The following is a 15,283-nucleotide window of genomic DNA, read 5'->3' on the forward strand; positions in this document are numbered from 1 at the left end:
ACTATTATTGTCATATTCTTATAAAACAGATTTAGATGTTTAGCACAATATTATTATATTAGGTATTTTGGTTATATGTTATATCATTATATTCAGGAAAACACATTTAGGTGTTTAAGTAACTTAGATATTTAGTTATATTTAGATATGTAGTTTATTTAGACACAGCATGTGTGCTCAAACACCACAGATGTGTTCCATAAAAGAAATAAAACCTCTCTACAAAATCATAGCTCAAAAAATAACAGGGCTTAAAGGGAAACATGATTAAGAGCAGATCACTCAAAACTTATGAAACTTTGTAAGTAGAACACTAATAAAAACCATAACAATCCCAATAAAAAGATACTGGCCTAGTGAAAGCTCTACAGACATTTGTACCTAAAATCACAGCCAGAGACTCCTTTGGAGTCTCAGACTCCAGGCCTTGCTTGTCCTTTCTCACTTAAGATGAAGACCTGGGGACATTTCTATCATGTCATCAAAATAATACACTTATTTATTATTTTAATACAAAGGAAATGGTCTAAGCACAATAGTTCTTGGGCATGTTAATCTAGCTCCTGCTTCCACTAAAAAAGGCTCTTATATGTCAATTCTCTTCATTATCACTAAGGTCTTCCTTTAACACTAAGGATGTTTTATTTAAGTGTGAGGAAAAAGATGCCACTAATTGATTCAGAACATTAATGTTCTGGGGAAATATTTGCATTAAGTAACATAATTTCTGCATTATAACAACACTATTCCTTAAGTTATCAGTTACATATGAGGCTATTCATGACAAAGAAACATTATTTAGTGAAACAGAAGGTGTTTAGGTTATGTAGGCTATTTATGTATTGTATAATACAATGATAAGGTTTAGTGAAAAAAAGTTTCTAGCACGTTCTTTTTATTGTCATATTTTTTAAAAGTAATATCCAATAGGAGATAAGTTATGACAAATATTGCCACTTCTAATTCTGTTTTTATAGGCCTCTATGAGGATTTAATGCACTATCCTAAGCCATCATTTGTCAGTTTCACACATTAAAGATTTTTTTTATAGTAGCTGGGAAATGCTCCTTAGAAATCATTTTAGTAGAGAATCTAGTTCTTATGTTGAGGCAAGCAATTTAACAGAATTCTTAATTATCATTTACGATTCGTGGATTAACAAATGGACATATAAAACCATTCTATATGTACTCTTCCTAGAAGAAATTACTGCAGCATTTAACCATATACAAATCTCATTTCTATAACATTATTAAAAGATAGGTAAAGAGGACGTTTGCATATTATTACTTGAATATGCAGGTCTCTCTCCTTTCTTAGAGATAGAGAGAGAGAGAGAGTTGGGGGGGCAAAGAAGAGAGAATCTTAAGCAGGCTCCACATCCAGCACAGAGCCCAACGTGGGGTTTAATCACACGATACTGAGATCGTGGCCTGAGCCGAAATCAAGAGTTGGATGCTTAACCTACTGAGCCACCCAGGCCCCCCCAGCAGGTCTCTCTTTTTAAAGTCATTTTCAGAGATAACTACATCCATTATGAAAATGTTCTTACCCTACAAAAGGTTTTTGACTTCATTCAGTGGGAAAACTTTGCACAGGTTTCCCTATCATTTATGAGGATCATTTATCACTTGACAGCAAAGTAGCAGGAAAATAAGCAAAATTAGTGGTTACAGCCAATAAGCCAAACCAAATAAACAAGAGTGCAAAGAAAAAAGAACTCAGTTCTGACATGAAAACAGGTCATTGACAGCATAAACAGTCCTGGTACAAAGAGGTGATATGCACAGAATAGGCTGAGGACCATATGGTATAGTGAGGGTCATGTTATGAAAGGCAGGCAGATCTACAGGCATCATAATTACAGGGAAAAAAAACCTGAGTGACATGAACAGAATCAAAAGTATGATTAGGGGCCTAGTGGGGCAGAGCTAAGAAAGATCAAGTTCCCTTGATTCTCACTTACCTGTTCAATCTAGTTTGCTAATAAGCACTTATGAACACCTGTCCTGGGCAAAGCTCTGTCTCACATGTTAAGCTCCAGGACACTCTTCTTTGGATAGCTATCAACGAAAACAGGGATAGCAGTAGGGACTTTAATCTTAGATAACTCAGAATTGCCTAAGCTTAGACCATAGGGAATTAACCATTAATGTGATAAATAAAACGTACACTGAGCTGTCTCTTACGGCTTTTCATAAGGTAGCTATCTCTGAACAGAAATGTCATGGTGATTATGTGTAATGTGCAAAGGTCCACACTAAAACACAAGTAAATATAAGCTTGGCATTGTAAATTATATCTTTTCCTAAAGAGGTCAGCTACTTCATAATAAGTAAAGATAGCAATTATATTTATTTCTCAAAAAGTCAACTGAATTCTTTTAAAAAGGAGGAGGAATGTTCTTAGGAAAACTTCACTTGATCTTAGCCAAAAGGCCGAGAACTTGATGTGAAGATTGCTGCATAGATTTTCTTCTTATTTCTTTGTTCCCCCATATGAGAGAAATTTCTGCAGAGAACAATGCAGAAATAACTCTCCTAACTTTATTCACATATAAAATACGAGTAGGTGGGAAATATAATTAATTTTAATACGAGTAAATCAAATCTTTGTGGCCTGGGTGAAATAATCTGAAGGATAATCTTAAATTGCACTCTTTAAAAGAACACAATGTTGAAAAACAAGTACTCTTTCTCAACTATTTTTGGAAGAAACAGAAATAATATTGTCGACACTCAAAGGAGAGAGGGCTAGAAATGCACTATATATCAAACAGTAAATGGAAAAGCTTTTCACCATTTTGGAGGTTGAAATTTGAACGTAACCATGTTTAAATGATTTGGCTCAATTGTATAGAAATGGTAGCTGATGCAGGTAAGAATCAGAAATTTGGTTTTGCTATGAGTTTTGGTAATTGTGTGAATGCATACACATAAAATACTAATAAATTACAATTTTTCTTGTGTAGATATATACGAGATAAGCAGTTTTAAAACTCTATGCCTGACTCTTAAAGATAAAAAGGGGAAGCATATTTTCTAGACTAGACATGGGAAATATGCCTAAAAATAATTCTAATCATTAATAAATTTGAATGAAATATTTTATTAGAAATAAATAAATCCAAGAAATTTCACCTCTAGAGCTATATTGTCTAATAAGGGAGACACTAGCCACATGTGAAATCTGAAATTTGGCTAGTCTTAGTTGTTGAAATAATAATATTTTTGATACATTGGTTTAAATAAAATATAATGTGACAAATTAACTTGTTTTTCATTTTTTATTTGGCTACTGAAAATTTGAAAACTACATATTTAGCTTGTATTATATATATATTTTTTAAAGACTGTATTTTATTTATTTGACAGAGAGAGAGAAAACGCAAGAGAGGGAACACAGCAGGGGGAGTGGGAGAGGGAGAAGAAGACTTTCTGTGGAGCAGGGAGCCTGATGTGGGACTCAATCCCAGGACCCTGAGATCATGACCTGAGCCAAAGGCAGACGCTTAACGACTGAGCCACCCAGGCACCCTAGCTTGTGTTATATTTTAATCAAACAGTGTTGCTCTAGAGGGTCAAGCTTGATCATTATCCATAAAACATATGCAACTATTATTCTAGAGTCTAAATAGTTAAACAAGATCAGATTCTTTGGGGAAGATACTATCTCTTCAGTTTAACCTTTTACTCAGGCTTATAAGATTAATTAGACAAGTCAAGTCTTTGTAAATGGAAATATGAAATAAGATTTTAGCAAATTAAAAAACCACAAAAGGATAAGATTTGCCATATTTGAAACCATGTATATTAACAGCTCAAATTAAAATGTTAATTTTTATTTGGATGCTTTTCCTAGGTACACATTCACTGGAATCTATACCTTTGAGTCACTTATAAAAATCTTGGCAAGAGGGTTTTGCTTAGAAGATTTTACATTCCTTCGTGATCCATGGAACTGGTTGGATTTCAGTGTCATTGTGATGGCGTGAGTATTTTTGAAAAGTTGTTAAGCTCAAAGGAATGAAAATAGTTGTAGCACAAACCAGGTGGTTGTGACATATTTTAAATGCAGAGTTTGCTTATTAGCCAAATTAACCATATGCCTCATATATTTTGAGAATACACATTAGAATACATATAGTAAGGTAAATCTATCTGGTAAGTGAGCACTAAACAATTACTCTCATGTCATTTAGTCTTCCATTTCATCAAAATGAAGTTATTCATTGAGCATAATACCTCCAACTGTACTTTGATTTCTTACAAACAAACTTGTTCATACTAGTGAAAATTACACTGAAATAAGACAACAAAATTTTATTCCTTAAAAGCAGTTTTCAACATATGGCATCCTGAGGTCTATAGCAATTCCATTTGTTAAACTCAAGGGGCTCTATACGCCAAACCCAACTTTCATTCTTTATTTGGTATAAACTTTGCCAAAACTATCAGTAACTCTGATTTAATTCTACAGGTATGTAACAGAATTTGTAAGCCTAGGCAATGTTTCAGGCCTTCGAACTTTCAGAGTCTTGAGAGCTCTGAAAACTATTTCTGTAATTCCAGGTAAGAAACTGGTGTAAGATGATAGGCTCCTTGTACCTCCAACTTTTCTTGTGTATTATTGTGTTGTGTGTGAACTCCCTATTACAGATACGTGACAGAGTTTGTCGACCTGGGCAATGTCTCAGCACTGAGAACATTCAGAGTTCTCCGAGCACTGAAAACAATTTCAGTCATTCCAGGTGAGAGCTAGGTTAAACACTGGGGCTGAATTTAAATACACTGTAATAATAGTTAGGTTGAAATCACACTTAGGTCATTAGACTTGTTGTTTATTATTCTTGTTTGTCAACTTCAAGAATGTCAAATGATGTTTCAAAGCAGTTCGGTTCCTAAAAGTTTAGAAATTACATACTTATTTATAAAGTCAGCCTTTGAGTTTAACAGAGAATTGCATGAGTTGTCTATAAAAATACTAGTTTTGTGCACGTGTGTGCACTCTCTCTCTCATGCTTTCTCTCTCTTTTTGCATTTATGATGTAAAGTTTTCTCTTTTACAATCTGGAAAAAGCTTTACTACCATGCCTTTACTAACTTACTTGGGTTTCCCATTCACTGCAGATCTATTATGAAAATAGATCTCCTTTTATAAAGGAGAAAAGATTATTCTTGAACAGCATGGCATAGGATATTTAATATTTTAAAATTCTTTTCTCCTCTGAATTATTGTTACTTAGAGGCTGGTGTAAAGAATGGGTTGGAGGGAGATGCCTCATGAAACACAATCTGATGTGAAAAATAACTGCAAGTTCTTCTTTAGATGTTCATGACAACACATAAAACCACACACACAAAAAAGCTTCCTGCCTAGATATTTACACTTTCATTTTAAACCTCCAGAAAACATACTATTCATAAATAAAATCTGCTTTTCATCCATTTCCCAAACCATCTGGCTATCCATAAAGCTTTGTGTCTAAATAGCCAGGCAACCATTTATGGGAAAAGAGAATGTGTATGACTAAGAAGACATTACGGATTATGACACTCTTCCTTGGATGACCTATTGCTGTCTCTCCTCAGGTTTAAAGACCATTGTAGGGGCCCTAATCCAGTCCGTGAAGAAGCTTTCTGATGTCATGATCTTGACTGTGTTCTGTCTGAGCGTGTTTGCTCTAATTGGTCTGCAGCTGTTCATGGGCAACCTGCGGAATAAATGCTTGCAATGGCCCCCAAGCGATTCTGCTTTTGAAACCAACACCACATCCTACTTTAATGGCACAATGGATTCAAATGGGATATTTGTTAATATAACAATGAGTACATTTAACTGGAAGGATTATATTGAAGATGACAGTAAGAAATATTGCTACATTGTTAACCTTAGTGTTGCTGAATTTTCAACTATAAATAGTTGAGGCTGTGGGCTTGAAACCATTTTTGTAAATATACCTCATTGTGTCCACTTTGGAAATAACTGAGACAGTCAAGCTCTCATTTATTCCCAAAGTCAGTAGGACAGATATGAAATGAAATAGTTTATTCTTTATATTAACAGGTCACTTTTATGTTTTGGATGGACAAAAGGACCCTCTACTCTGTGGAAATGGCTCAGATGCAGGGTAAGAAGCACAATTTAAAAAAATCTAGAACAGTTTGGGAAAAAGCAGATAGGAAAAAAATACAAGGGTATTCTTACATGTATATAATAGTGATGCTACCTACGTAGGAAGTACCTTCTTTGTTAGAGGACTGTATCAGTTCTAAACTCATGGTCATTAAAACCACCCCTCTGGGTGAAGACCTTTTCTCCAGAATTTCATAGTTTAGATGTACCTGATTATAACCCCCAAGTGTGAAGACCCATAGTCTGTCTTTTTTGTAAACCCATCAGAGCTGTTTAATAAATACAGGGAACATTTTGATTGATGTGGGTATGTGTTGATGTGATAAGTTTTGCTGTGGCTGGAAAAGATCCAGAATATAACATGATCTTCAGCAGTTGGGAAACTGCTTTGAGAGAGTTGGGTATTCTTGAAATAGCATGAAAACCCCATGTGCAAAAGAGCCAAGGGACAGATATATGTCAAAGGCTTGTCTAGGTCTATATGCCTAATAGTTCTTTTTGGTCACATTCTACAATAAGAGACACTTTAATATCTTAGTCATCCTGCTGGTCACTCATACTTAACATATTTTCCCAAGAGTATTTTAAATTGATTTTAGGTCAGGGTGTAGAGTAATTTTTTAGAAGCCAAGGATGGCAAGAGTTAGTGACTCTTAAACCACAGAATTTACACAGAAGTATTTTGAGTCATCCTAGAAAATGGGAAATTCATGTGGCCATAAAGATCTATTGTATTATTGAAAATGTATAACAGTTCTGGATATGGTGTTTGGGGTATTATTTTCCTGATATTTTTCCTAACTTTTGTTAGGAGAATGTAGTGAATAAGAGTATGAATTCTAGAGTTCATATATATCTGGATTCAAACCCTAACTCCACCATTTACAAACTCTGACTTTGGAAAAGTGTTCTAAGCTCTCTGTATCTGATTTTATTTATTTCTAAAATGTGGAGAGTAATATTGTCTCTTAGGGTTGTTTTGGTGATTAATTACTTAATACACATAAAGTCCTTGTTTTAGCACCTGGTCCATCATAAGTGTTTATTGCATTTTAGGTATTATTTTTATTATTATGATTAATGTAAAGGCCTAGATAAAATTTTGGATAAGGCTGGATGATGAATACTTTATCACTATTAAACCATAAGAATCACTTCTCTTTATTGAGTACTTAGTAAGGGTTAGGTGATTTACATGGTAAAATTGATAGCCACTCTTGTTAAATATCAAATAAAATTCTAAAGAAACTACCTAACTTCAAGACTTCTTATAAGAATACAGTAATGAAGACAGTATGGTATGGGGAAGGAATAGATAAATAGTATCAATGAAACAGAACAGACACCCCCCCCCAAAAAAAATAGACCTACACAAATGTAATCAACTAATTTTTGACAGAGGAAAATTCAATTCAATGGCGACAGGAAAGTTTTTCTAACAAATCGGGCTGAAGCAATTGGAAATCCATATGCAAAGAAATGAACCTAGATACAGATCTCACGCCTTACACAAGAACTAATTCAAAATCATGGCTGGGTGATAGACATTGGGGAGGGTATGTGCTATGGTGAGCGCTGTGAATTGTGTAAGACTGCTGAATCACAGACCTGTACCTCTGAAACAAATAATACATTAGATGTTAAAAAAGAAGAAGAAGAAGAAGAAGAAGAAGAAGAAGAAGAGGAAGAAGATAGCAGGAAGGGAAGAATGAAGGGGGGGAAATCGGAGGGGGAGACAACCATGAGAGACTATGGACTCTGAGAAACAAACTGAGGGTTCTAGGGGGAGGGGGTGGGGGATGGGTTAGCCTGGTGATGAGTATTAAAGAGGGCACGTTCTGCATGGAGCACTGGGTGCTATAGACAACAATGAATAGTGGAACACTGCATCAAAAACTAATGATGTAATGTATGGTGATTAACATAATAAAAATAAATAAATAAATAAACACCAGAAAAGAAAAATCAACCACAGACCTAAATTTAAAATACAAAACCATAAAACTTCTTTAAGAAAGCAGAGAATAAAATTTACATGACTTCAGATTTAGTGATAAGTTTTAAACACCAATAACCCAATCCAGGAAAGAAAAAATCTTAATTAAAATTAAAAACTTCTGCTTTGCAGAGACAATATAAAGGGAATGAGAAAACAAGCCATAATTGGGAGAAAATGTTTGCAAAAAATTTATCTGAAAAAAAGACTTGTATCCAAACTATACAAAGCACTCTTAAAACTCAACAAAAAGAAAACAAATAACTCAATTTAAAAATAGGCAAAAATCTGGACACCCTACAAAAGAATATATACAGATGGCTAATAAAGATATATAAAGATGCTAAACATCATTTGTCATTAGGGAATTGAAAATTAAAACAGCAATGAGTTACTACTATATACCTATTAGAATGGCTAAAATCCAAAAAAACTGGTAATACCAACTGCTGGTGAGGATGCAGAACAACAGGAATTCTCATTCATTGCTGGAGGCAATGCAAAATAGTGCAACAATTTTGTAAGACAATTTGGCAGTTTCTTACAAAATAAACACAGTCTAACCATATGATCCAGCAATTTCCCTACTAGATATTTAGCCAATTAACTTGAACATACATGTGAGTATTTATAACAGTTGTATTCATAATCACAAGAACTGGAAACAATCAAGATGTCCCACAACAGGTGAATGGATAACTGTGATGTATTTATCCCAGTGAATGGATATTATTCAGTAATAAAAAGAAAATGAGGGATGCATGGGTGGCTCAGTTGGTTAAGCATCTGCCTTCAGCTCAGGTCATGATCCCGGGATCCTGGGATCGAGTCCCACATCGGGCTCCCTGCTCGGCGGGGAGCCTGCTTCTCCCTCTGCCTACCGCTCCCCATGCTTGTGTGCTCTCTCTCTCTCTCTCTGACAAATAAATAAATAAAATCTTTTTTTAAAAAAGAAAGAAAATGAGCTATCAAGCACAAAAAGACATTGATGAACCTTAAATACATATTAATACATGAAAAGAAGCCCATCTGAAAAACCTATATTTGTCTGATTCGAATTACATGACATTCTGAAAAAGATAAACAATAGAAATGATAAAAAAAAAATCAGTGTTTTTCAAGGGTTCAGCGTAGGGGGTTGACTGGGTGACACATGGGGGATTCTTTAGGGTGGAAAAACTTTGTATGATTCTGTAATGGTGAGCATTAAGCATTTGTCAAAACTCATAGAACTTAACAGTACAAAGAGTTAACAGTGTATGCAAATAAAAAAAAGCATTTGTATGGTTGGGGTATCCCCAGTTGAAAAACAGAATGTAACAAAGGGATACAAATACATTTATAATGTATAAAATAACCTCACTGAAGGAGTAGGAGAATAAGTGTTGATCTAAACAACTTTGGAAGTGGAGTGTGTAAGGCAAAGGCAAAAAAAAAAAACTGTACTCTAGTTGATAAAGTTGTTTCCCATGCTAGTATGGATTAGCAATCCTGAAACAACTATCCATGTATACTAGTATTGAACAATTAAGCATATAGATAGTAGATGATAGAAGCCAGCCACTTTTGGAATGAGAAGTTATAGATACGCAAAGGTAGGAGTCTAGAATGATATCATGAGGTGATGAAATAGGGTTGGAGACAGTATTACCTCCTGTTTAGCTTAATAGAGGTATAGATGTTTACATACACGTAGACACATATGTGTTATTAGAAGCCAGATCTGGGTGCTATGTTTATTGCTAAGGCAGTGTCATTGCTTCTAGTTCCTCAGTTGACAAAGCAAGGAGATATATGTGTACACACACACACACACACACACACACACACTTGTCCTGGGTTCTAATACTGTTCTCCAATAAAAGAACAAGGACTTTTTGGAGAAATCGCCGATTCTAGAGTAGGAAATATAAAAGATAAGTCTGAAGCATCTTGTAGTGCCACAAAGTAAGAAAGTGCTAAAAAACAAACAAAAACAAAACACACAGAACCATAGGGTTACATCAAAGAGATACAGGAGTCAATGGAAAAGCTCCCAATGGCTAAAACTGGAACAATTTTAGCAACAAAATAAATAAAACAATTAAACTAGAATTCAAAGTATGAAATGAATATCATGAGTACCTACTCATATAAAGAAATAATTGAAAAGGAAATAAATAAATAAATGAGAGATAATAGACAAATCCCCCATGCAAAAGAATTCCAAATAATCTCTGTAAATGCTCTACTCTTAAGAAGGCGGATCCTAATGTGTGGGCTGCACATAGTGACTTTTATCCAAAGAATGCAGTATGGGGGGAAAAAAGAGTAAATGTAGAGTGGAGAAACCTGACAAACATTACCTCCAATTAGGTGACAAAAGTTAGTATCAACAGTGATAAGTCATATTGATCATATGTACCCTTCATATGATGTGACAATAATGATATTTTACCTCCCTAAAAATCCATCCCCAATCTAATCATGAGAAAAATGTCAGACAAATTCCAATTGAAAGACATTCTTCAAAATACCTGAAAGTATTCCTAAAACTATCAAGATAATCAAAAACAAGGAAAGTCTGAGAAACTTTATCAGGAGGATCCTAAAATGACATGGTGACTAAATGTAATATAGTATCCTGAATGGGATCCTGAAACATAAAACGATATTAGGGTTTGCTGGAGTGGTGGGGGGTGGGAGGGATGGGGTGGCTGGGTGATAGATACTGGGGAGGGTATGTGCTATGGTGAGCGTTGTGAATTGTGTAAGACTGTTGAATCACAGTCCTGTACCCCTGAAACAAATAATACATTATATGTGAAAAAAAAAAGAAGATAGTAGGAAGGGAAAAATGAAGGGGGGAAATTGGAGAGGGAAACAAACCATGAGAGACTATCGGGGGAGGGGGGTGGGGGATGGGTTAGCCTGGTGATGGGTAGTAAAGAGGGCACGTGTTGAATGGAGCACTGGGTGTTATAGGCAAACAATGAATCATGGAACACTACACCAAAAACTAATGATGTATGGTGATTAACATAATAAAATAAAAAAAATTAAAAAAGAACAATTGAAGAACATAAAAAAAGGATTATTAGGGAAAAACTGAGGAAATCTGAATGAAGTATGGACTTTGGTTAATAATAATGTATCAATATTGATTGAAATGTACCATACTAACATATTAACAATAGAGGGAATTGAGCATGGAAATGGGGCATTTATTCTGGGCTCTCTTTGTAACTTTTCTGTAAATCTCAAATATTCTAAAATATAAGCTTTATTTTATAAAGTTCTACAGAAGCGCCTACTGAAGTAGCTCATTAAGTGATTCCCTACCCTTTGTTTTCTGGCCTTTCATTTTTAATTATTGATTCTTCCCACTTTGTAAAGAGCAAGACAGTGATGAAGTCAGAGGCAAAAGTGTGTGGTTGCTGCCCCTTTGCCATTCTAAATGTCTGCAAATCTGACTCGTTGCATCCCAGTTTTCTATTGGTTTTCCCAATAAATTTCATCTAATAACAGTATCACTGTAAGCAATTACCTAAAGTGCTCTGGAAATGAAGGCAAGAAAATCCATCATAGACAGCAACCCTGGGTTTTGACAATTCCTTTACATCAACATCAATTGAAATGGCAATAATTGCCAACCTGCCGCTAGCACCATTTCTCTCTCTTACAGCCAGTGTCCAGAAGGATACATCTGTGTGAAGGCTGGTCGAAACCCCAACTATGGATACACAAGCTTTGATACCTTTAGTTGGGCTTTCTTGTCTCTATTTCGGCTCATGACTCAAGACTACTGGGAGAACCTTTACCAGTTGGTAAGTGTCTTAATCCATTAGGGCTGCTACAACAATATACCACAGCCTGGATAGCTTATAAATTACAGAAGTGTATGGCTTATAGTTCTGGAGACTGGGAAGTTTAAGATCAAGATGCCAGCATGGCTTCATTCTGGCAAAAGCCCCTAATATTGGTTCATGAGCTAACATCTTCTTGCTGTGTCATCATCTGCTTAGAAGGGGCTAGGGATCTCTCTGGAGGTTCTTTTTATAAGTCACTAATCCCATTCATGACAGCTCCACCTTCACCATCTAATCACCTCCCAAAGGGCCCATCTTCTAATACTAGTACATTGGGCACTAGATTTTCAACTTAGGAATTTTGGGGAGACACAAGCATTCAGACCACAGCAGTAAGGTTCAAATTAACATGTGTGAGATTTAATTTTATGAACATATATGAACTGACAAGTATTGATACTTGTTAATAAGACTCTAGAATACAGAGGAGGGTCCAGTACAAAGCAAGTATGCCTAGAATCCCAACTGTTCATTCAGTCAGTACATGTACAGTAAAAACTTCTTATATGAAGGATATTCTGCTAGAACTATGGAAGATGGAAAGAATGTTCATGGCTTTGAGTTCATAATCTAATTGTAGATATAAAAAGAACATGTGAAAATACTTAAAAATCAATTACATAAAAAATTTCAAGTTAAACCCATGGTTAGGGGCTAGAAAAAGAGAAAGAAAGATGTTATCTTTAGATGGTGTAGTATAGGCTGCCATGGAAGTAGAACTTCATTGAAAGGAATTAAAGGTAGTGTTCTTATTTGTTAATAGTGCCCCCCATTATGGACTCTAAGATTTTCATAGGGTTTTGTATATATATCCAATATATACTAATTTGAAATGTGTGTTTGTATCAAATGACACTACAGTCAAGGTTCAGATTAATTTAAATGTTATTTATGTGTGTGTGCACATGTATGCATGCACTTACACATGTGTTCATTTTAACAGCAAACAAATCTTGGTCAAAATACACTGGATCCTAAAAAGTATTCATCTCCTCACTACCTAGTTATGGAAATCAAATCTTTATTTGGGGACATTATATAAAATACTGATGAAATTATCCTTTGTTTCCCCTAGACATTACGTGCTGCTGGAAAAACATACATGATATTTTTTGTCCTGGTGATTTTCTTGGGATCTTTCTATTTGGTGAATTTGATCCTGGCTGTGGTGGCCATGGCCTATGAGGAACAGAATCAGGCCACCTTGGAAGAGGCAGAACAGAAAGAGGCTGAATTTCAGCAAATGCTGGAACAGCTTAAAAAGCAACAGGAAGAAGCTCAGGTACTGAGTGATAATAAGCAAAGTTTTATTATTATTGTTACTGTTATTATTACTGTAAGTTTTAAGTAGGAATAGTGCTGTAGCATAGAGGTCAAACCAGCTTTTCATTTGGTATATAGGCATTATCATTAGAAATAAGAGAAAGCTATTCAAACCTAAAATTATTTCTGAAGTTGAGATCAAAGGAACTTTTTGACATTATATATAAACAAATTACTTTGGGGTAGAAAACACATTCAAGATAAAGTAAACTATGAAAGTGTCTCATGAAACCTGAGGGGAGAATCTGACATTCAGTTTAATGTGAAAAGATGCATAACTGATATTTCCAACGATTCATGTTTCTCCCCTAATTATAACACTTAAGGTTTTATTCTGAAGTTAATTGATCTCAAATGTTAACAAGAAAACTTTATGTATACCTACTCTTAACAATTCTTTGGGGTTTCTGTAGCATAAAAGGTGTTTGCTACAGCCCCTATCAGGATATCAGGAAAGCATCTGCATTAGATGACAACTTTAAATTCTCATTAATATTGAGAGGCTATTTGAGCTCAGGGCATAGTGAATGGGGCATTCAAGTCTTGAGGGAAGAGACAGAACAGTATTTGCTTAAAAGGAAAAAAAAACACATAAATTGAAGGTGAAAATCATGGGAAGACAGTAAAATCTGACTCATGGTAGTAAGAGTTCCTCTACATCTTTATCCATACTCGGTATTGTCAGTCTTATTAGCCATTCTACTAAGTGCCTCATTGTTTTATTCTGCATTTTCTTAATGACCAATGATGTTGAGCAGATTTTCATGTTATTTTCTATCTGTGTAGCTCCTATTGTGAAGCAGATGTTTAAATCTTTTGCCCATTTTGTTTTCTTGAGTTTCGAGTAGTCGTTATATATCCTCCTTTAGTCCTTGATGATATATATGCTTTGCAGATATTTTCTCCTAATCTGTAACTTGTCATCTCATTCTCCTAATAGTATTTTCAGATAAAAATTAAATTTGGACAAAGTATACTTTATCAGTTTTGTTTGTTTGTTTGGTCATGCTTTTGGTGTTGTATTTATTTTTGCCAAATCAACATCATAAAGATTTCCTATTTTTATTCCTAAAAGCTTTATAGTTTCATGTTTTATATTTAGGTCAATGACCCATCTTCGGTTAATTTTTGTGTAAGGTGTAATTTATATGTTGAAATTTTTTTTGCATATGGATATCAAATTACTACATTACCATTTGTTTTTGTTGTTGTTTTTCTTTTTTAAATTTAAATTCAATTAATTAACATATAATGTATTACTGGTTTCAGAGGTACAGGTCAGTTATTCATCAGTCTTATATAACACCCAGTGCTCATTACATCACATGCCCTCCTTAATGTCTGTCACCCAGTTACCCCATCTGTCTACCCCCCTCCCTGCCAGCAACCTTCAGTTTGTTTCCTATGATTAAGAGCCTCTTATGGTTTGTCTCCCTCTCTGATTTCATCTTGTTTTATTTTTTCCTCTCTTTCCCCTATGATCCTCTGTTTTGTTTCTTACGTTCCACATATCAGTGAGATTATAGGATAACTGTCTTTCTCTGATTGGTTTTTTTTGCTTAGCATAATACCCTCTAGTTCCACCCACCTGCAAATGGCAAGATTTCTTTTTTTTTTCTTTTTTTGATGGCTGAGTAGTATTGCATTATATATGTATATATATATTCTTTATCCATTCATCTGTCGATAGACATCTGGGCTCTTTCTATAGTTTGGCTACTGTGGACAGTGCTACTATAAACATTGGGGTGCAGGTGCCCCTTCAGATCACTACATTTATATCTTTAAGGTAAATACCTAGTAATGCAATTGCTGGGTTGTAGAGTAGCTCTATTTTCAACTTTTTGAGGAACCTCCACACTGTTTTCCAGAGTGACTGCACCAGCTTGCATTCCCACCAACAGTGTAAGAGGGTTCCCCTTTCTCTGCATCCTCGCCAACATCCGTCATTTCCTGACTTGTTAATTTTAGCCATTCTGAC

General features: G+C 35.0%; 1 protein-coding gene across 7 annotated transcripts in view; it reads left to right on the forward strand.

The window, feature by feature from the left end:
* Positions 1-15,283, forward strand: part of LOC114223176 (sodium channel protein type 3 subunit alpha) — a 79,644-nt gene that overhangs the window by 10,182 nt on the left and 54,179 nt on the right. For 4 of the 7 annotated variants that reach the window (XM_088022138.1, XM_028121972.2, XM_088022139.1 and 1 more), the window contains exons 4-9: positions 3,862-3,990; positions 4,659-4,750; positions 5,592-5,864; positions 6,067-6,130; positions 11,796-11,937; positions 13,055-13,261. In XM_088022138.1, the coding sequence (XP_087878264.1) occupies positions 3,862-3,990; positions 4,659-4,750; positions 5,592-5,864; positions 6,067-6,130; positions 11,796-11,937; positions 13,055-13,261 (907 nt within the window). Of the gene's footprint in view, positions 1-3,861; positions 3,991-4,479; positions 4,572-4,658; positions 4,751-5,591; positions 5,865-6,066; positions 6,131-11,795; positions 11,938-13,054; positions 13,269-15,283 lie in introns of all 7 variants that reach the window. The other 3 variants (XM_028121980.2, XM_028122021.2, XM_028121963.2) reach the window with 2 other exon arrangements.

This window comes from Eumetopias jubatus, unplaced genomic scaffold (assembly GCF_037043125.1).
Source record: "Eumetopias jubatus isolate StellerSeaLion01/CBP00866 unplaced genomic scaffold, mEumJub1_p1.0 scaffold_3, whole genome shotgun sequence".
Lineage (NCBI taxonomy): Eukaryota > Metazoa > Chordata > Mammalia > Carnivora > Otariidae > Eumetopias > Eumetopias jubatus.